Below are 25,976 nucleotides of genomic sequence, written 5' to 3' on the forward strand. Positions count from 1 at the left end.
GTAAATAAGCCGACACATTGACGAATGAAGAATACCGATTTGTTCCCTATGTTTGTTGACACACATATAACGTACATGTACGTGTACATATATACACCTATGTAGAGAATATTTTGATTAGCGACATCACTTTTTTTTTTTTTTTTTTTTTTACATTTTTGAGTTTCATTGTAAAGAACTGCAGTAAGGAGGTTTACCTAAATTACAACACTGGAGAAACTTAAAGAATTTCTTTTTTATATTTCTTATTCAGGTCTTATTTTTGTGACGGAATAAGTATAGGCAATTTGGGAGCAAAGTCATTGAAGGATTGGAAGGCTAATACGCATGTGTGATAATTACGTTGTTCCTTTAGAACAATTCTCAAATCCCGCGGCTTTGTGACGAGAAAAACCTATCCCTCGCTAAGGCCATTACCAAACACTACCCACTACACACTATAGCAGAAACATCTAAAATTGGAAGAATACATTCCAGGTCATTCGAGATATAACACAAACTCTATGACATAAAATGCTTGATCATATATGAATCCTAAAAGACCATCCTCGCCTCAGGCAGGATGCATTTTGAAAGTTTCCTCAAAAGATTTTTGTCCAAACCAAAACATGTCGATTCCACTTTTGACTACAATGGAACTTGGTATGAGAAATGATTATTTGATACCATTCAACTTAGTCCTCATCATGTCACATGACTACGGTGTCTACGTGTAAAAAGCGGATGTCACATGACTACGGTGTCTACAGGTAAATAGCGGATGTCATATGACGACGGTGTCTACAGGTAAATACCGGATGTCATATGACGACGGTGTCTACAGGTGAATACCGGATGTCATATGACGACGGTGTCTACAGGTAAATACCGGATGTCAGATGACGACGGTGTCTACAGGTAAATAGCGGATGTCATATGACGACGGTGTCTACAGGTAAATAGCGGATGTCATATGACGACGGTGTCTACAGGTAAATAGCGGATGTCATATGACGACGGTGTCTACAGGTAAATACCGGATGTCATATGACGACGGTGTCTACAGATAAAAAGCGGATGTCATATGACGACGGTGTCTACAGGTAAAAAGCGGATGTCATTTAACGACGGTGTTTACAGGTCAATAGCGGGTGTCAGATGACGACGGTGTCTACAGGTAAATAGCGGATGTCATATGACGACGGTGTCTACAGGTAAATACCGGATGTCATATGACGACGGTGTCTACAGGTAAATACCGGATGTCATATGACGACGGTGTCTACAGATAAAAAGCGGGTGTCATTTAACGACGGTGTTTACAGGTAAAAAGCGGATGTCATATGACGACGGTGTCTACAGGTAAATAGCGGATGTCATATGACGACGGTGTCTACAGGTAAAAAGCGGATGTCATTTAACGACGGTGTTTACAGGTCAATAGCGGGTGTCAGATGACGACGGTGTCTACAGGTAAATAGCGGATGTCATATGACGACGGTGTCTACAGGTAAATACCGGATGTCATATGACGACGGTGTCTACAGGTAAATACCGGATGTCATATGACGACGGTGTCTACAGATAAAAAGCGGGTGTCATTTAACGACGGTGTTTACAGGTAAAAAGCGGATGTCATATGACGACGGTGTCTACAGGTAAATAGCGGATGTCATATGACGACGGTGTCTACAGGTAAATAGCGGATGTCAGATGATGACGTTGTCTACAGATAAAAAGCGGATGTCATTTGACGAGAGTGTCTAGAGACAATTTTGGAGGTCATACGACGACGGCGTCTAGAGACAAATTGTGGAGATCATATGACCAAGGCGTCTTGATAAAATGATAAACCAGATGATATTCTTTGCTATGGAACAGAAACAGTTCATAAGTCGCAGCCTTAAACTAGCAGATTGTATTACCGTATAAACGTCTCTTTTCCGGAGATATTAGCAGCTTCCTCCAAAATGTCATCTGTATGTGTGACATTTCATTCGCAGTCGAAAATACACTAACATTAATTCTTTGGTCGATCGATAGCTAGTAGAAGGAAAAGATATTTCGAGAAAACTCGGAGTTAAATTAACATTGTCTGATTTTTACTGGATGACGGAATCTATCCTAATCAGATGGGTCTGCTTGCAAGGCGTCTGTTGGGTACGGGCAATCAGTACAGTACATGGGAATATCATATGATATGTGTGATGCAAGATATTGTTGACTAGAGCTGAATTGTCTGAGGAGATTCAATTTGATTGAATTCAAAGACAATGGCATTGTTACGTGTCTGTCCCTATGTACTGAGTCAGTAAACGTTACGATGTGGTAATGCATCTTAATCACCTCCTCATTGCTAGCCCGAGCCAGTGGTTGGGAACGGCGTGGCCGTCCCCCGGGCCCAGGGGCCGTGGGTAGTGTTGACGAATGCCCCTCATTATATCGGCTATTGATTCCAGAGCCTAACAACGACAGCAGATCTATCTGGCCGCCAGCATGCCGGGGCGACGCTCCATCAACAGTTCCCGGATCCTCCTCAAGACGGCAGTGCGATCGATATAGAGACAAACATACGACTTCATCCTACTATAAACAGATGCTATTTTATCGTATGACAACGTAGTGATTCGGAGGCCACTCACTCCAAAAAATGAGCTAGAAGAGATAAACTCCGTGATTTGTTTCAAATCAACCACAATTACTGCCAAAGAGCGAGTGACATTTAGATACAGTAGATAGAATTTCCTGTCTATGTGTACGAATACTCTCAGGAGTTTGTGACGCACACCACGTGGGATATGTCAGCCTCTAACGTGTGACGCCTCTAAAACGTATTGTCATGTCTAGACTGACCGATATGGATACCATCAGCCCCTTTGACCACATGTCCCCAAAGAAAAAGTCTCACGGCTCCACCATTGACATCCATGTGGAATATGACCGGAAGGATTCGGCCACATCAGGAACCACATCCGCTTCCTCTCCAAGAATGAGCCCATGTTCCGTGGAATCTGGGTCACCGTACCTTCTCAGAAAAGTCAGGTAGGTATAGTTTGAAATTTATCGTAACTTTTCAGGTAATACATATGTATAACTACGGACGTATATCGACTTCTCTATCGTAATATAACATCAATTAGACATCTCCAATCAAACTTTAATCAATGGTACTATGTAATGAGCCGATACGTAATGTCAATATCTCATCAATAAACATGTCCAGCTAATACTGTAATCAAAAGACATCTATCACTATCACCATACGGAGACGTCATATCACCATACATATCACCATACAGATAAGCCATATCACCATACAGATAAGTCATATCACCATACAGATAAGTCATATCACCGTACAGATAAGTCATATTACCATACAGATAAGTCATATCACCATACAGATAAGTCATATCACATTAAAGAAAAGTCAGATCACCGTACAGATTAGTCATATCACCATACAGAAAAGTCAGATCACCGTACAGATAAGTCATATCACCATACAGATAAGTCATATCACCATACAGATAAGTCATATCACCATACAGATAAGTCATATCACCTTACAGATAAGTCATATCACCATACAGATAAGTCATATCACCATACAGATAAGTCATATCACCATACAGATAAGTCAGATCACCGTACAGATAAGTCATATCACCATACAGATAAGTCATATCACCATACAGATAGTCATATCACCATACAGATAAGTCATATCACCTTACAGATAAAGTCATATCACCATACATATCACCATACAGGTAAGTCATATCACCATACAGATAAGTCATATCACCATACAGAAAAGTCAGATCACCGTACAGATAAGTCATATCACCATACAGATAAGTCATATCACCATACAGATAAGTCATATCACCATACAGATAAGTCATATCACCTTACAGATTAAGTCATATCACCATACAAATCAGTCATATCACCATACAGAGAAGTCATATTACCATACAGATAAGTCATATCACCATACAGATAAGTCATATCACCATACAGATAAGTCATATCACCGTACAGATAAGTCATATCACCATACAGATAAGTCATATCACCATGCAGATAAGTCATATCACCATGCAGATAAGTCATATCCACCATGCAGATAAGTCATATCACCACACAGATTAGTCATATCACCATACAGATAAGTCATATCACCATACAGATAAGTCATATCACCATACAGATAAGTCATATCACCATACATATACAGTCATATCACCATACAGATAAGTCATATCACCACACATATACAGTTATATCACCATACAGATAAGTCATATCACCATACATATAAGTCATATCACCACACAGATAAGTCATATCACCATACAGATAAGTCATATCACCATACAGATTAGTCATATCACCTTACAGAAATGTCATATCACCAGACAGATAAGTCATATCACCATACAGATTAGTCATATCACCATACAGGTAAGTCATATCACCTTACAGATACAGTCATATCACCATACAGATAAGTCATATCACCATACAGATAAGTCATATCACCAAACAGATAAGTCATATCACCATACAGATAAGTCATATCACCATACAGATACAGTCATATCACCTTACAGATAAGTCATATCACCTTACAGATAAGTCATATCACCATACAGATAAGTCATATCACCTTACAGATAAGTCATATCACCATACAGATAAGTCATATCACCATACAGATAAGTCATATCACCTTACAGATAAGTCATATCACCATACAGATAAGTCATATCACCTTACAGATAAGTCATATCACCTTACAGAAATGTCATATCACCTTACTGAAAAGTCATAACACCATACAGATAAGTCATATCACCATACAGATAAGTCATATCAACTTACAGATAAGTCATATCACCATACAGATAAATCATATCACCATACAGATAAGTCATATCACCATACAGATAAGTCATATCACCATACAGATCAGTCATATCACCATACAGATCAGTTATATCACCTTACAGATAAATCATATCACCATACAGATAAGTCATATCACCATACAGATAAGTCATATCACCATACAGGTCAGTCATATCACCATACAGATCAGTCATATCACCATACAGATAAGTCATATCACCATACAGATCAGTCATATCACCATACAGATCAGTCATATCACCTTACAGATAAGTCATATCACCTTACAGATAAGTCATATCACCTTACTTAAAAGTCATATCACCATACAGATAAGTCATATCACCATACAGATAAGTCATATCACCTTACAGATAAGTCATATCACCGTACAGATAAGTCATATCACCGTACAGATAAGTCATATCACCTTACTGAAAAGTCATATCACCATACAGATCAGTCATATCACCATACAGATAAGTCATATCACCATACAGGTAAGTCATATCACCTTACAGATAAGTCATATCACCATACAGGTAAGTCATATCACCATACAGATAAGTCATATCACCATACATATCACCATACAGGTAAGTCATATCACCTTACAGAGAAGTCATATCACCATACAGGTAAGTCATATCACCTTACAGAGAAGTCATATCACCATACAGATAAGTCATATCACCATACAGATAAGTCATATCACCATACAGATACAGTCATATCACCTTACAGATAAGTCATATCACCTTACAGATAAGTCATATCACCTTACAGATAAGTCATATCACCATACAGATAAGTCATATCACCATACAGATACAGTCATATCACCTTACAGATAAGTCATATCACTTTACAGATAAGTCATATCACCTTACAGATAAGTCATATCACCTTACAGATAAGTCATATCACCTTACAGAAATGTCATATCACCTTACTGAAAAGTCATATCACCATACAGATAAGTCAGATCACCATACAGATAAGTCATATCACCATACAGGTAAGTCATATCACCTTACAGATACAGTCATATCACCATACAGATAAGTCATATCACCATACAGATAAGTCATATCACCATACAGATTAGTCATATCACCATACAGATAAGTCATATCACCATACAGATCAGTCATATCACCATACAGATAAGTCATATCACCTTACAGATAAATCATATCACCATACAGAGAAGTCATATCACCATACAGAAATGTCATATCACCATACAGATAAGTCATATCACCATACAGATAAGTCAGATCACCATACAGATAAGTCATATCACCATACAGAGAAGTCATATCACCATACAGATAAGTCATATCACCATACAGAAATGTCATATCACCATACAGATAAGTCATATCACCATACAGATAAATCATATCACCATACAGATAAGTCATATCACCATACAGATAAGTCATATCACCATACAGATCAGTCATATCACCATACAGATAAGTCATATCACCTTACAGATAAATCATATCACCATACAGAGAAGTCATATCACCATACAGAAATGTCATATCACCATACAGATAAGTCATATCACCATACAGATAAGTCAGATCACCATACAGATAAGTCATATCACCATACAGAGAAGTCATATCACCATACAGATAAGTCATATCACCATACAGAAATGTCATATCACCATACAGATAAGTCATATCACCATACAGATAAGTCATATCACCATACAGATAAGTCATATCACCATGCAGATAAGTCATATCACCATACAGATAAGTCATATCACCATGCAGATAAGTCATATCACCATGCAGATAAGTCATATCACCATGCAGATAAGTCATATCACCATACAGATTAGTCATATCACCATACGGAGAAGTCATATCACCATACAGATAAGTCATATCACCATACAGATTAGTCATATCACCATGCAGATAAGTCATATCACCATACAGATAAGTCATATCACCATACAGATTAGTCATATCACCATACAGTTAAGTCATATCACCATACAGATAAGTCATATCACCATACGGAGAAGTCATATCACCATACAGATAAGTCAGATAACCATACAGATAAGTCATATCACCATACAGATAAGTCATATCACCATGCAGATAAGTCATATCACCATACAGATAAGTCATATCACCATACAAATAAGTCATATCACCATGCAGATAAGTCATATCACCACACAGAAAATTCATATCACCATACAGATAAGTCATATCACTATATATGTATCACCATACAGAGAACATCTATTGTCACAGAGATCAGATATGTAAACATTTAAACCAGATATATTTCCATATAGACGAAATAATCATCGAATACAGACCAGACATATCAACATACAGACCAGACACATCAACATACAGCCTAGACATAGCAACATACACACCAGACATATCAATATACACACCAGACATATCAACATACACACCAGACATATCAACATACACACCAGACATATCAACATACACACCAGACATATCAATATACACACCAGACATATCAACATACACACCAGACATATCAACATACACACCAGACATATCAACATACAGACCAGACATAGCAACATACAGACCAGACATATCAACATATACACCAGACATATCAACATACAGACCAGACACATCAACATATAGACCATACATATCAACATATACACCAGACATATCAATATACACACCAGACACATCAACATACAGACTAGACATATCAACATACACACCAGACACATCAACATACAGACTAGACATATCAACATACACACCAGACACATCAACATATAGACCATACATATCAACATATACACCTGACATATCAATATACACACCAGACATATCAACATACAGACCAGACATATCAACATACAGACCAGACATATCAACATACACACCAGACATCTCAACACACACACCAGACATATCAACATTCACACCAGACATATCAACATACAGACCAGACATATCAACATACAGACCAGACATATCAACATACAGACAAGACATATCAACATACACACCAGACATATCAACATTCACACCAGACATATCAACATACACACAAGACATATCAACATACACACCAGACATATCAACATACAGACAAGACATATCAACATACAGACCAAACATATCAACATACAGACAAGACATATCAACATACACACCAGACATATCAACATACAGACCAGACATATCAACGTACATACGAGACATATCAACATACACACCAGACATATCAGCATACAGAACAGACATATCAACATACAGACTAGACATATCAACATACACACCAGACACATCAACATATAGACCATACATATCAACATATACACCAGACATATCAACATACAGACCAGACATATCAACATACAGACCAGACATATCAACATACAGACAAGACATATCAACATACACACCAGACATATCAACATTCACACCAGACATATCAACATACACACAAGACATATCAACATACACACCAGACATATCAACATACAGACAAGACATATCAACATACAGACCAAACATATCAACATACAGACAAGACATATCAACATACACACCAGACATATCAACATACAGACAAGACATATCAACATACAGACCAAACATATCAACATACAGACCAAACATATCAACATACAGACAAGACATATCAACATACACACCAGACATATCAACATACAGACCAGACATCTCAACATACAGACCAGACATATCAACATACAGACCAGACATATCAACATACACACCAGACATATCAACATACACACCAGACATATCAACATACACACCAAACATCTCAACACACACACCAGACATATCAACATACAGACCAGACATATCAACATACAGACCAGACATATCAACGTACATACGAGACATATCAACATACACACCAGACATATCAGCATACAGAACAGACATATCAACATACAGAAAAGATATATCAACATACACACCAGACATATCAACATACACACCAGACATATCAACATACACACCAGACACATCAACATACAGACCAGACATATCAACATACACACCAGACATATCAACATACACACCAGACATATCAACATACACACCAAACATCTCAACACACACACCAGACATATCAACATACACACCAGACATAGCAACATACACACCAGACACATCAACATACTGACCAGACATATCAACATACACACCAGACATATCAACATACACACCAGACATATCAACATACACACCAGACATAGCAACATACACACCAGACACATCAACATACACACCAGACATATCAACATACAGATCAGACATATCAACATACAGACCAGACATATCAACATACACACCAGACATAGCAACATACACACCAGACATAGCAACATACACACCTGACATATCAACATACACACCAGACACATCAACATACACACCAGACATATCAACATACAGACCAGACATAGCAACATACACACCAGACATAGCAACATACACACCTGACATATCAACATACACACCAGACACATCAACATACACACCAGACATAGCAACATACACACCAGACATATCAACATACACACCAGACATAGCAACATACACACCAGACACATCAACATACACACCAGACATATCAACATACAGATCAGACATATCAACATACAGACCAGACATATCAACATACACACCAGACATAGCAACATACACACCAGACATAGCAACATACACACCTGACATATCAACATACACACCAGACACATCAACATACACACCAGACATATCAACATACAGACCAGACATAGCAACATACACACCAGACATAGCAACATACACACCTGACATATCAACATACACACCAGACACATCAACATACACACCAGACATAGCAACATACACACCAGACATAGCAACATACACACCAGACATAGCAACATACACACCAGACACATCAACATACACACCAGACATATCAACATACACACCAGACATATCAACATACACACCAGACATATCAACATACACACCAGACATATCAACATACACACCAGACATATCAACATACACACCAGACATCTCAACACACACACCAGACATATCAACATACAGACCAGACATATCAACATACACACCAGACATATCAACATACACACCAGACATATCAACATACACACCAGACATATCAACATACACACCAGACATATCAACATACACACCAGACATCTCAACACACACACCAGACATATCAACATACAGACCAGACATATCAACATACACACCAGACATATCAACATACACACCAGACATATCAACATACACACCAGACATATCAACATACACACCAGACATCTCAACACACACACCAGACATATCAACATACACACCAGACATATCAACATACAGATCAGACATATCAACATACTGACCAGACATATCAACATACACACCAGACATATCAACATACACACCAGACATATCAACATACAGATCAGACATATCAACATACAGACCAGACATATCAACATACAGTCCAGACATATCAACATACAGTCCAGACATATCAACACACAGACCAGACACATCCACATACAGTCCAGACATATCAACATACACACCAGACATAGCAACATACACACCAGACATAGCAACATACACACCTGACATATCAACATACACACCAGACACATCAACATACACACCAGACATATCAACATACAGACCAGACATAGCAACATACACACCAGACATAGCAACATACACACCTGACATATCAACATACACACCAGACACATCAACATACACACCAGACATAGCAACATACACACCAGACATATCAACATACACACCAGACATAGCAACATACACACCAGACACATCAACATACACACCAGACATATCAACATACAGATCAGACATATCAACATACAGACCAGACATATCAACATACACACCAGACATAGCAACATACACACCAGACATAGCAACATACAGACTAGACATATCAACATACACACCAGACATAGCAACATACACACCAGACACATCAACATATAGACATATCTGATCTCTGTGACAACATACAGACCAGACATATCAACATACAGACCAGACATATCAACATACAGATCAGACATATCAACATACACACCAGACATATCAACATACAGATCAGACATATCAACATACACACCAGACATATCAACATACACACCAGACATATCAACATACACACCAGACATAGCAACATACACACCAGACATATCAACATACACACCAGACATAGCAACATACACACCAGACACATCAACATACAGTCCAGACATATCAACATACACACCAGACACATCAACATACAGACAAGACATATCAACATACAGACCAAACATATCAACATACAGACAAGACATATCAACATACACACCAGACATATCAACATACAGTCCAGACATATCAACATACTGACCAGACATCTCAACATACACACCAGACATATCAACATACAGACCAGACATATCAACATACACACCAGACATATCAACATACACACCAGACATATCAACATACAGACCAGACATATCAACATACACACCTGACATATCAACATACAGACCAGACATCTCAACACACACACCAGACATATCAACATACAGACCAGACATATCAACATACACACCAGACATATCAACATACACACCAGACATATCAACATACACACCAGACATATCAACATACACACCAGACATAGCAACATACACACCAGACGTATCAACATACACACCAGACATATCAACAAACAGACCAGACATATCAACATACACACCAGGCATATCAACATACACACCAGACATATCAACACACAGACCAGACACATCAACATACACACCAGACACATCAACATACACACCAGACATATCAACATACACACCAGACATATCAACATACACACCAGACATATCAACATACAGACCAGACATCTCAACATACAGACCAGACATATCAACATACACACCAGACATATCAACATACACACCAGACATATCAACATACAGACTAGACATATCAACATACACACCAGACATATCAACATACACACCAGACATATCAACATACACACCAGACATCTCAACACACACACCAGACATATCAACATACACACCAGACATATCAACATACAGACTAGACATATCAACATACACACCAGATATATCAGCATACAGTCCAGACATATCAACAAACAGACCAGACATATCAACATACACACCAGACATATCAACATACACACCAGACATATCAACATACACACCAGACATAGCAACATACACACCAGACATATCAACATACACACCAGACATATCAACATACAGACCAGACACATCAACATACAGACCAGACATATCAACATACACACCAGACATATCAACATACAGACCAGACATAGCAACATACACACCAGACACATCAACATACAGACCAGACATATCAACATACAGACCAGACATAGCAACATACACACCAGACATATCAACATACAGACCAGACATATCAACATACAGTCCAGACATATCAACATACACACCTGACATATCAACATACAGACTAGACATATCAACATACAGACCAGACATATCAACATACACACCAGACATATCCATATACAGACTAGACATATCAGCATCTAGACCTGACATATCAACATACACACCAGACATATCAACATACACACCAGACATATCAACATACATACCAGACACATCAACATACAGACCAGACATATCAACATACAGACTAGACATATCAACATACACACCAGACATATCAACATACAGACCAGACATATCAACATACAGACTAGACATATCAACATACAGACTAGACATATCAACATACACACCAGACACATCAACATACACACCAGACATCTCAACATACAGATCAGACATATCAACATACACACCAGACATATCAACATACACACCAGACACATCAACATACAGACCAGACACATCAACATACAGACCAGACATATCAACATACAGACCAGACATATCAACATACAGACCAGACATATCAACATACACACCAGACATATCCATATACAGACCAGACATATCAACATACACACCAGACATATCAACATATAGACCAGACATATCAACATACACACCAGACATATCAACATACACACCAGACATAGCAACATACACACCTGACATATCAACATACACACCAGACATATCAACAAACAGACCAGACATATCAACATACACACCAGACATATCAACATACAGTCCAGACATATCAACATACAGACTAGACATATCAACATACACACCAGATATATCAGCATACAGTCCAGACATATCAACAAACAGACCAGACATATCAACATACACACCAGACATATCAACATACACACCAGACATATCAACATACACACCAGACATAGCAACATACACACCAGACATAGCAACATACACACCAGACACATCAACATACACACCAGACATATCAACATACACACCAGACATATCAACATACACACCAGACATATCAACATACAGACCAGACATATCAACATACACACCAGACATATCAACATACACACCAGACATATCAACATACACACCAGACATATCAACATACACACCAGACATATCAACATACAGACTAGACATATCAACATACACACCAGACACATCTATATACAGATCAGACATATCAACATACACACCAGACACATCAACATACAGACCAGACATATCAACATACAGACCAGACATATCAACATACACACCAGACATATCAACATACACACCAGACACATCAACATACAGACCAGACATATCAACATACAGACCAGACATATCAACATACACACCAGACATATCAACATACACACCAGACATATCAACATACACACCAGACATATAAACATACACACCAGACATATCAACATACACACCAGACATATCAACATACACACCAGACATATCAACATACACACCAGACATATCAACATACACACCAGACATATCAACATACACACCAGACACATCAACATACACACCAGACATATCAACATACACACCAGACATATCAACATACACACCAGACATATCAACATACACACCAGACATATCAACATACACACCAGACATATCAACATACACACCAGACATATCAACATACACACCAGACATATCAACATACAGACCAGACATATCAACATACAGACCAGACATATCAACATACACACCAGACATATCAACATACAGTCCAGACATATCAACATACAGACAGGACATATCAACATATAGACCAGACATATCAACATACACACCAGACATATCAACATACAGTCCAGACATATCAACATACACACCAGACATATCAACATACACACCAGACATATCAACATACACACCAGACATATCAACATACACACCAGACATATCAACATATAGACCAGACATATCAACATACAGACCAGACATATCAACATACAGACAGACATATCAACATACAGACCAGACATATCAACATACACACCAGACATATCAACATACAGACCAGACATAGCAACATACACACCAGACATATCAACATACACACCAGACACATCAACATACACACCAGACATATCAACATATAGACCAGACATATCAACATACAGACCAGACATATCAACATACAGACAGGACATATCAACATACAGACCAGACATATCAACATACACACCAGACATATCAACATACAGACCAGACATAGCAACATACACACCAGACATATCAACATACACACCAGACATATCAACATACAGTCCAGACATATCAACATACACACCAGACATATCAACATACACACCAGACATATCAACATACACACCAGACATATCAACATACAGTCCAGACATATCAACATACACACCAGACATATCAACATACTAACCAGACATATCAACATACAGACCAGACATATCAACATATAGACCAGACATATCAACATACACACCAGACATATCAACATACAGACCAAACATATCAACATACAGACATGACATATCAACATACAGACCAGACATATCAACATACACACCAGACATATCAACATACACACCAGACATATCAGCATCTAGACCTGACATATCAACTAGCATAGAAACCAGACATATCATCATACAGACCAGACATATTACCATGCAATTATGTCAGCGTAAACATCACACATAATATGGTGAAGACGTTGATAAGAGATAACATTTCTGAGATCAATCATAATACCATATAAACCAGACAGATAAAGAGATCAGCAAACACCTTCGATATGTCAATGGCACTAGACGGTTCATCAGTGAGACAAGTCATATTAGCAGGCCGGACATGTCACCATGGAGACAATGCATATCGACATCGAGACCGGACATATCACCACGGAGACATGTATCTGTTATTGGGCTTGAACTAATCGAACAGGTATTTATTGAGAGCTAAGATAATGGTGAAGGACAAAGGTATTAAGACATCTTTCGCACGCCGATCCCAGATTGTTTCCTTGATTAATTAATTGCTTCGAAAGCAAAAATACTATATATGATGCAAATATAGCCCAGTCTAGTGTGTACAAAAGAAAATCTGCAGAAGCCTTGATCCCTCAAATGACCTCTGCAGACCTTGTATTGGTCAGTAACGCGCCATCAGATAACGAAGTCTGATAGTGGCTGGCACTGATGTGTCACGTTTTATTGTGAATGTACAGCTGACGCTGACTTTGATGCGGACAGGTTCATTGCTCACGTAGTTATCTGCATTAGAATCAGGGTGAAGGATAATTGCCATAAACAAGATATAATAACCTGGTTTGGGACGGCGCATTAGTTAGATCTCCTAGACGTCATTCGCGTGACAGCTATGATTGCCAGCTAAAACTACCAGCCGGGCATATTGACGATGCATCGATTGCCCTATAGCAGGACAATGACTCAGTTTTAGTGACAGTGTAATACCTACATTTGGTGTAACAATGACTCAGTTTAAGTGACAGTGTAATACCTACATTTGGTGTAACGATGACTCAGTTTTAGTGACAGTGTAATGCCTACCTTTGGTGTAACGATGACTCAATTTTAGTGACAGTGTAATACCTACCTTTGGTGTAACGATGACTCAGTTTTAGTGAAAGTGTAACACCTACCTTTGGTGTAACAATGACTCAGTTTTGGTGACAGTGTAATACCTACCTTTGGTGTAACGATGACTCAGTTTTAGTGACAGTGCAATACCTACCTTTGGTGTAACGATGACTCAGTTTTAGTGACAGTGTAATACCTACCTTTGGTGTAACGATGACTCAGTTTTAGTGACAGTGTAATACCTACCTTTGGTGTAACGATGACTCAGTTTTAGTGAGTGTAATACCTACCTTTGGTGTAACGATGACTCAGTTTTAGTGACAGTGTAATACCTACCTTTGGTGTAACGATGACTCGGTTTTAGTGACAGTGTAACACCTACCTTTGGTGTAACGATGACTCAGTTTTAGTGACAGTGTAATACATACCTTTGTGTAATACCTACCTTTGGTGTAACAATGACTCAGTTTTGGTGACAGTGTAACACCTACCTTTGGTGTAACACTGACTCAGTTTTAGTGACAGTGTAATACTTACCTTTGGTGTAACGATGACTAAGTTAGTAGTGACAGTGTACTACCTACCTTTGGTGTAACGATGACTCAGTTTTAGTGACAGTGTAATACCTACCTTTAGTGTAACGATGACTCAGTTTTAGTGACAGTGTAATACCTACCTTTGGTGTAACGATGACTCAGTTTTAGTGACAGTGTAATACCTACATTTGGTGTAACGATGACTCAGTTTTGGTGACAGTGTAATACCTACCTTTGGTGTAACGATGACTCAGTTTTAGTGACAGTGTAATACCTACCTTTGGTGTAACGATGACTCAGTTTTAGTGACAGTGTAATACCTACCTTTGGTGTAACGATGACTCAGTTTTAGTGAAAGTGTAACACCTACCTTTGGTGTAACGATGACTCAGTTTTAGTGACAGTGTAATACCTACCTTTGGTGTAACGATGACTCAGTTTTAGTGACAATGTAATACCTACCTTTGGTGTAACGATGACTCAGTTTTAGTGACAGTGTAATACCTACCTTTGGTGTAACGATGACTAAGTTAGTAGTGACAGTGTATGACCTTTTTGTGTAACACTAGATATTAGTGGAACATAGAATTTCAGAGTATAATATCGAGTGTAAGGTCGTTAAACGGAAAGTACCAGATACTGATGCACCGGAAGTCGTCATTATATTGGAAGTTGGTAGACAAAATATTGACCCAGTTTTACCAGTACAACCGTTACAGACAACTCAGTTTGACAATAGCATTGATGTTGATATTTCTAATGAAGTCTTTTGTAATGACCAATACAAAATTAAAAAGACAATATTCTGTATTGATTAGATTTAACACACTGCTCAAAGGTCAAAGTCGTTCAGCGGTTCTTTATCTAACAACAAAACACCCTGCAATATAATTAATAGTAAAACAAAATGATATTTTGTACATTCATATTAGCAAAACAATACTGGGCATGACCATATAAGGGAACGTTCCCATAACTAACCAAAGCTCAGTACCACATTAACATAACAACACCTAACATACATATGCGTACGTGTAAAGTAAAATAGCGAATATAATTAAAATCAACATAAACTTGACGATGACAACACCAATTTCACACACTATTACATTTACAAATACCACAAAAAGTTATACTATCATGTATTATTTAACCCGTACACCAACAACAGTATAATATCCGCCATTGCTTCAGCAAGTACCACCCCAAATGTAAAATACCATATATTGTTTTAACAAGTACCACCCCAAACGTAAAATACCATACATTTGTATATTGTTTTAACAAGTACCACCCCAAACGTAAAATACCATATATTGTTTTAACAAGTACCACACCAAACGTAAAATACCATATATTGTTTTAACAAGTACCACCCCAAACGTAAAATACCATATATTGTTTTAACAAGTACCCCCTCCCAAACGTAAAATACCATATATTGTTTTAACACGTACCACCCCAAACGTAAAATGCCATATATTGTTTTAACAAGTACCACCCCAAACGTAAAATGCCATATATTGTTTTAACACGTACCACCCCAAACGTAAAATGCCATATATTGTTTTAACAAGTACCACCCCAAACGTAAAATGCTATATATTGTTTTAACAATGACAAATTTGAAATGCAATTGTTCAGACGTACAAAGAGCATGTGTAGCTTGTCTAAACCCTAAGGTGAGGTAAGATAATCACACGCCGGTAAAATTGTGAATATCCCCGTCCTTGGTAAGCGAAAGTGTTGCCTTTTGTACACCATATTGCTGGGCTACATGACGTTGCGAATGCCGCTGCATTATCAGCGCAATGGCTCCACACCTATCGACTTTACTCAATCGCGGCATTTCGCTGTACAATCGCTTCGAAAAGAAATGTTGTGTTCTGTACTGTTCCAAAGTTCCACCTGTACTGATTTCGCAGCACCTATGGTTCAAAAGTACCCCGGGTGCACGCTTTCTTGAAAATCTGTTGAAAGCATGCAACGTCAAGCGGGGTCACCATTTGCACAGCACACGGATGTAGCTCAGTGTGAAATTGAATTGAATTTAGACAACGTGTCTAAAAGTTATATATATATAAAAAAAAAGTTTTTTTCCGCTTGTATATATGATGCCATATCGGCCTCCCCTGTCTCGTCGTCTCTCAGTACAACGGAACTATTTTTCAAAACATTCAAGACTAAAAAACCAGCCTAATGACAACAAGTGTATTCCTATCCCATTGGGGAAAGACAATGATCTGGTCCCTTTTGGAGGAAATATGAAATTCAAAGCACTTTTGAGGAAACTCGATATTTAGCCAAAGAGTATTACAAAGACTGCTGAACAGGAATTTAGGTAACACGAGTGTTAGAGCAACCGACTGATTGATTCATATGCAGGTAAAAGGATTACTCAAACCACCAACTGATTGGTCCATATCTAGATGACAGGAGTGTTCAAACAACCGACTGACTGGTCCATATCCAGGTAACAGGCGTGTTCAAACTACCGATTGATTGGTCCATATCTAGATAACAGGAGTGTTCAAACAACCGACTGATATATTAGGCAACTTGCTTTTACGGAGAAATACAATGTTGTACAAAAGAAATGATACCGACCGCATAAAATCCCTAACCCTTAAGTACCAGGAAGATATAGATCTATGATACTGGTCATATTACTGAGATGTAATCCTAGCAAGAAAGATGAAACCGGTGATGGTCTTTTATGAATTAAGTATCCGTTTTGTAGCAAGCATCGGTACGTCAAGTAAACATGTCTGCCCTCCGTATGGACTGTCATAATTACTTTATTTGAGTATCCGATAAAAGAAACGATCTGTGATATACAAAGTACCTAATCAACCATTACAGATCGGTTTTTAGTAACTAATGCTTTACAATGAGAGAATTTGGCAGCGAGTACCTGCTTCTTCTGCCTGCGGGAACAACGGCAGAAATGGAAATTACAAAGAGATTGGTAAAGCATAACTAAACTGGATGTGAAGCCAAAATCAATCCAAGCTCTATTTTCTCCGACACATCAGTTTATATGGAAATATTGGTTGGTTTTGTCAGAGACTGACATTTTGGTATGATACCAGCCCGCAAAATCAAATCAAAGAGGGTGTGGAGGTTCCGCTTGTTTACCGAACTATTAACAACAACGGGAGGACGCTGACATGGAGGTCGTATATAAAGTAACCCCTATTGAAATGTGCTGTAAACGGTCGTACTATGTCTAAAATTTCCCAACTTCTCACACAAATCTAGCAGAAAGGGGATCAAACACAATCACTCTCAAATACAGCCTCCAACACGTGTCCAGAAGGAAGGAGGGTGTCATCACTCTCAAATACAGCCTCCATCACGTGTCCAGAAGGAAGGAGTATGTCATCATTCTCAAATACAGCCTCCATCCAACACATGTCCAGAAGGAAGGAGGGTGTCATCACTCACAAATACAGCCTCCATCACGTGTCCAGTAGGAAGGAGGGTGTCACCACTCTCAAATACAGCCTCCAACACATGTCCAGAAGGAAGGGGTGTGTCATCACTCCCAAATACAGCCTCCATCACGTGTCCAGAAGGAAGGAGGGTGTCATCACTCTCAAATACAGCCTCCATCACGTGTCCAGAAGGAAGGGGTGTGTCATCACTCCCAAATACAGCCTCCATCACGTGTCCAGAAGGAAGGAGGGTGTCATCACTCTCAAATACAGCCTCCAACACGTGTCCAGAAGGAAGGAGTATGTCATCATTCTCAAATACAGCCTCCATCACGTGTCCAGAAGGAAGGAGGGTGTCATCACTCTCAAATACAGCCTCCATCACGTGTCCAGAAGGAAGGAGGGTGTCATCACTCTCAAATACAGCCTCCAACACGTGTCCAGAAGGAAGGAGTGTGTCATCACTCTCAAATACAGCCTCCATCACGTGTCCAGTAGGAAGGAGTATGTCATCACTCTCAAATACAGCCTCCAACACGTGTCCAGAAGGAAGGAGTGTGTCATCACTCTCAAATACAGCCTCCATCACGTGTCCAGTAGGAAGGAGTATGTCATCACTCTCAAATACAGCCTCCAACACGTGTCCAGAAGGAAGGAGTATGTCATCACTCTCAAATACAGCCTCCAACACGTGTCCAGAAGGAAGTGGTTGAGGGTGGGGAGGGTGTCATGGCTATGAAATAAGATGTTGTTATGTCCATACAATGAGACAGTATTAAACCCTTCACCTTTCCCTTATTCAGGAAAATCAATTTAAATTTGTGTAGCCATTATCCAGGAGGACGCCACAATCACGGGTTTTAAAGTAGCCATCGATCTGATTCTAATGACGCTACGTTAACACCAGAGGGCTGGTTTTCTATGGTAATTATAATCAGCTAATGTTTGACGGGTCCAGTTAACCCATATATGTATGTGCGCTTCATTTCAAGGGACTGAGATAAGATTTAGCCACGTACTGTTGGAGGATATACTCCGACTAATGTGTCGATGGCGAAGGCTTTTTATGTCGTTAAAGAACGAGGAGACACAATCTGATGTTTCCATGAAGCTGTTTCAACTTGTCATCGTTGATGGTGGACAAGATAGCAGAGACGCAACTATACAGTAATTCACTGGATCATATCAACAGTCGGTTTACAAATGAGCTAGCCGTCGGATTGGTGTAAATAAAGAGAAAACGTAGACAGAAAACTCACCGGGAGTTTCAAACAGCACTAATATTGATATGTTTTTATTTATTTCATCGTTACACCTGTTTTAAATGTTCATCCTAAGCCGAAGTTTGTGGAGATGTAAAGTTGCAAATGACAATATTTTAGGAATTGTGTTTACGGATTTAAACGTGGTGCGGTAGGGATAAGATTTTATCTACAATAGTTTTGATACGTGAAGTTAAGATTTGTTGACGGAAGTTGTCAGCATTGTGTCAGAACTACATATCACTGTACATGGGACGTACCGTAACAATGCATACGTCCACAGATTCACTAACGCCCACGTCAACCTTTCTGAGTCCCCACAACTCCGTCGACTGTCCCGGGCCTCCGTACATCCTACGTAGACCAAGGTAAGAATGCCCTCCTCTAGACTTATATTGGTAATAGTACATCCTACGTAGACCAAGGTAAGAATGCCCTCCTCCAGACTTATATTGGTAATAGTACATCCTACGTAGACCAAGGTAAGAATGCCCTCCTCTAGACTTATATTGGTAATAGTACATCCTACGTAGACCAAGGTAAGAATGCCCTCCTCTGGACTTATATTGGTAACAATACATCCTACGTAGACCAAGGTAAGAATGCCCTCCTCCAGACTTATATTGGTAATAGTATATCATACGTAGACCAAGGTAAGAATGCCCTCCTTTAGACTTATATTGGTAATAGTACATCATACGTAGACCAAGGTAAGAATGCCCTCCTCCAGACTTATATTGGTAACAGTACATCCTCAACAGGGGACCTGTTAAGTACGATTTAAACTTTACTGACAACGATGTGGTGATGATTTCCGAAGTAAAGCAAATGCCTGCCAAGGTATCGATGTTCCCAATAATTCCCCTACCTGTCGAGGTATACATGTACCTCTAGCTTTCAATGTAGGCTATCGATATCAAAAGTAATGCCTCTACCCGTCGAGGTTATGTATCGATATCCCCAGTAATCCCTCTACCTGTCGAGGTAAGGTATCGGTATCCCCAGTAATCCTCTACCTGTCGAGGTAAGGTATCGGTATCCCCAGTAATCCTCTACCTGTCGAGGTAAGGTATCGGTATCTCCAGTAATCCCTCTACCCGTCGAGGTAAGGTATCGATATCCCCAGTAATCCTCTACCTGTCGAGGTAAGGTATCGATATCTCCAGTAATCCTCTACCTGTCGAGGTAAGGTATCGGTATCCCCAGTAATCCCTCTACCTGTCGAGGTAAGGTATCGATATCCCTAGTAATCCTCTACCTGTCGAGGTAAGGTATCGGTATCTCCAGTAATCCTCTACCTGTCGAGGTAAGGTATCGGTATCTCCAGTAATCCCTCTACCTGTCGAGGTATGGTATCGATATCCCCAGTAATCCCTCTACCTGTCGAGGTAAGGTATCGATATCCCCAGTAATCCCTCTACCTGTCGAGGTAAGGTATCGGTATCTCCAGTAATCCTCTACCTGTCGAGGTAAGGTATCGGTATCTACAGTAATCCTCTACCTGTCGAGGTAAGGTATCGGTATCTCAGTAATCCCTCTGCCTGTCGAGGTAAGGTATCGGTATATCCAGTAATCCCTCTACCTGTCGAGGTAAGGTATCGGTATCCCCAGTAATCCTCTACCTGTCGAGGTAAGGTATCGGTATCCCCAGTAATCCTCTACCTGTCGAGGTAAGGTATCGATATCCCCAGTAATCCTCTACCTGTCGAGGTAAGGTATCGATATCTCCAGTAATCCTCTACCTGTCGAGGTAAGGTATCGGTATCTCCAGTAATCCTCTACCTGTCGAGGTAAGGTATCGATATCTCCAGTAATCCTCTACATGTCGAGGTAAGGTATCGATATCCCCAGTAATCCCTCTACGTGTCGAGGTAAGGTATCGGTATATCCAGTAATCCCTCTACCTGTCGAGGTAAGGTATCCGTATCCCCAGTAATCCTCCACCTGTCGAGGTAAGGTATCGATATCCCCAGTAATCCTCTACTTGTCGATGTTAGGTATCGATATCTCCAGTAATCCTCTACCTTTCGAGGTAAGGTATCGATATCTCCAGTAATCCTCTACCTGTCGAGGTAAGGTATCGATATCCCCAGTAATCCTCTACCTGTCGAGGTAAGGTATCGGTATCTCCAGTAATCCCTCTACCTGTCGAGGTAAGGTATCGATATCCCCAGTAATCCTCTACCTGTCGAGTTAAGGTATCGATATCTCCAGTAATCCTCTACCTGTCGAGGTAAGGTATCGGTATCCCCAGTAATCCCTCTACCTGTCGAGGTAAGGTATCGGTATGTCCAGTAATCCTCTACCTGTCGAGGTAAGGTATCGGTATCTCCAGTAATCCTCTACCTGTCGAGGTATGGTATCGATATCCCCAGTAATCCCTCTACATGTCGAGGTAAGGTATCGGTATCTCCAGTAATCATCTACCTGCCGAGGTAAGGTATCGATATCCCCAGTAATCCTCTACCTGTCGAGGTAAGGTATCGGTATCCCCAGTAACCCCTCTACCTGTCGAGGTAAGGTATCGGTATCTCCAGTAATCCTCTACCTGCCGAGGTAAGGTATCGATATCCCCAGTAATCCTCTACCTGTCGAGGTAAGGTATCGATATCCCCAGTAATCCTCTACCTGTCAAGGTAAGGTATCGATATCCCCAGTAATCCTCTACCTGTCGAGGTAAGGTATCGGTATCCCCAGTAATCCTCTACCTGTCGAGGTAAGGTATCGGTATCCCCAGTAATCCTCTACCTGTCGAGGTAAGGTATCGGTATATCCAGTAATCCTCTACATGTCGAGGTATGGTATCGATATCCCCAGTAATCCTCTACCTGTCGAGGTATGGTATCGGTATCCCCAGTAATCCCCTACCTGTCGAGGTAAGGTATCGATATCTCCAGTAATCCTCTACCTGTCGAGGTAAGGTATCGATATCCCCAGTAATCCTCTACCTGTCGAGGTAAGGTATCGGTATCCCCAGTAATCCTCTACCTGTCGAGGTAAGGTATCGGTATCCCCAGTAATCCTCTACCTGTCAAGGTAAGGTATCGATATCTCCAGTAATCCTCTACCTGTCGAGGTAAGGTATCGGTATCTCCAGTAATCCTCTACCTGTCGAAGTTAGGTATCGGTATCTCCAGTAATCCTCTACCTGTCGAGGTAAGGTATCGGTATCTCCAGTAATCCTCTACCTGTCGAAGTTAGGTATCGGTATCCCCAGTAATCCCTCTACCTGTCCAGGTAAGGTATCGGTATCCCCAGTAATCCTCTACCTGTCGAGGTAAGGTCACGGTATCTCCAGTAATCCTCTACCTGTCGAGGTAAGGTATCGATATCCCCAGTAATCCTCTACCTGTCGAGGTAAGGTATCGATATCCCCAGTAATTCCTCTACCTGTCGAGGTAAGGTATCGGTATCTCCAGTAATCCTCTACCTGTCGAGGTAAGGTATCGGTATGTCCAGTAATCCTCTACCTGTCGAGGTAAGGTATCGGTATGTCCAGTAATCCTCTACCTGTCGAGGTAAGGTATCGATATCCCCAGTAATCCTCTACCTGTCGAGGTTAGTTATCGATATCCCCAGTAATCCTCTACCTGTCGAGGTAAGGTATCGGTATGTCCAGTAATCCTCTACCTGTCAAGGTAAGGTATCGATATCCCCAGTAATCCTCTACCTGTCGAGGTAAGGTATCGGTATCCCCAGTAATCCTTTACCTGTCGAGGTAAGGTATCGATATCCCCAGTAATCCTCTACCTGTCGAGGTAAGGTATCGGTATCCCCAGTAATCCTCTACCTGTCGAGGTAAGGTATCGGTATCTCCAGTAATCCCTCTACCTGTCGAGGTAAGGTATCGGTATATCCAGTAATCCTCTACCTGTCGAGGTAAGGTATCGGTATCCCCAGTAATCCTCTACCTGTCGAGGTAAGGTATCGATATCCCCAGTAATCCTCTACCTGTCGAGGTAAGGTATCGGTATGTCCAGCAATCCTCTACCTGTCGAGGTAAGGTATCGATATCCCCAGTAATCCTCTACCTGTCGAGGTAAGGTATCGATATCCCCAGTAATCCCTCTACCTGTCGAGGTAAGGTATCGATATATCCAGTAATCCCTCTACCTGTCGAGGTAAGGTATCGATATCCCCAGTAATCCTCTACCTGTCGAGGTAAGGTATCGATATCTCCAGTAATCCCTCTACATGTCGAAGTAAGGTATCGGTATGTCCATTAATCCTCTACCTGTCGAGGTAAGGTATCGATATCTCCAGTAATCCTCTACCTGTCGAGGTAAGGTATCGATATCTCCAGTAATCCTCTACCTGTCGAGGTAAGGTATCGGTATCTCCAGTAATCCTCTACCTGTCGAGGTAAGGTATTGGTATCCCCAGTAATCCCTCTACCTGTCGAGGTAAGGTATCGATATCCCTAGTAATTTCACTACTGGTTTAAAAAGTATAAATGGCCGTACTTCTGGAGACAATAGCGGTAAGATAACGTTTTGTAATACTAATGGTACAAGTGTGATTGATTATGCGGTTACAGATTCATTTTCTAATGTTCAACATGTTTTAGTGGGCTGTTTTAATGAATTTTCAGATCATGCCCCTATATATGTTTCATTAACATGCCTTAATATGACAAATAAGGATTGTAATTGCTGTTCAGATGAGAATAAGTATTCCTCTGTTTCCAGTGTAGTCTG

General features: G+C 39.9%; 1 protein-coding gene across 2 annotated transcripts in view; it reads left to right on the forward strand.

The window, feature by feature from the left end:
* Positions 1–2,178: 2,178 nt before the first annotated feature.
* The window catches only part of LOC117323380 (caspase-3-like), a 41,376-nt gene continuing 17,578 nt past the window's right edge, over positions 2,179–25,976 (forward strand). Inside the window, exon 1 of one of the 2 annotated variants that reach the window (XM_033878563.1) lies at positions 2,179–3,021. In XM_033878563.1, coding sequence (XP_033734454.1) covers positions 2,819–3,021 — 203 coding nt within the window. In that variant the 5' untranslated portion in view covers positions 2,179–2,818. Of the gene's footprint in view, positions 3,022–21,031; positions 21,648–25,976 lie in introns of those variants that run through there. The other variant, XM_033878572.1, reaches the window with a different exon arrangement.

Source organism: Pecten maximus, chromosome 1, assembly GCF_902652985.1.
Source record: "Pecten maximus chromosome 1, xPecMax1.1, whole genome shotgun sequence".
Lineage (NCBI taxonomy): Eukaryota > Metazoa > Mollusca > Bivalvia > Pectinida > Pectinidae > Pecten > Pecten maximus.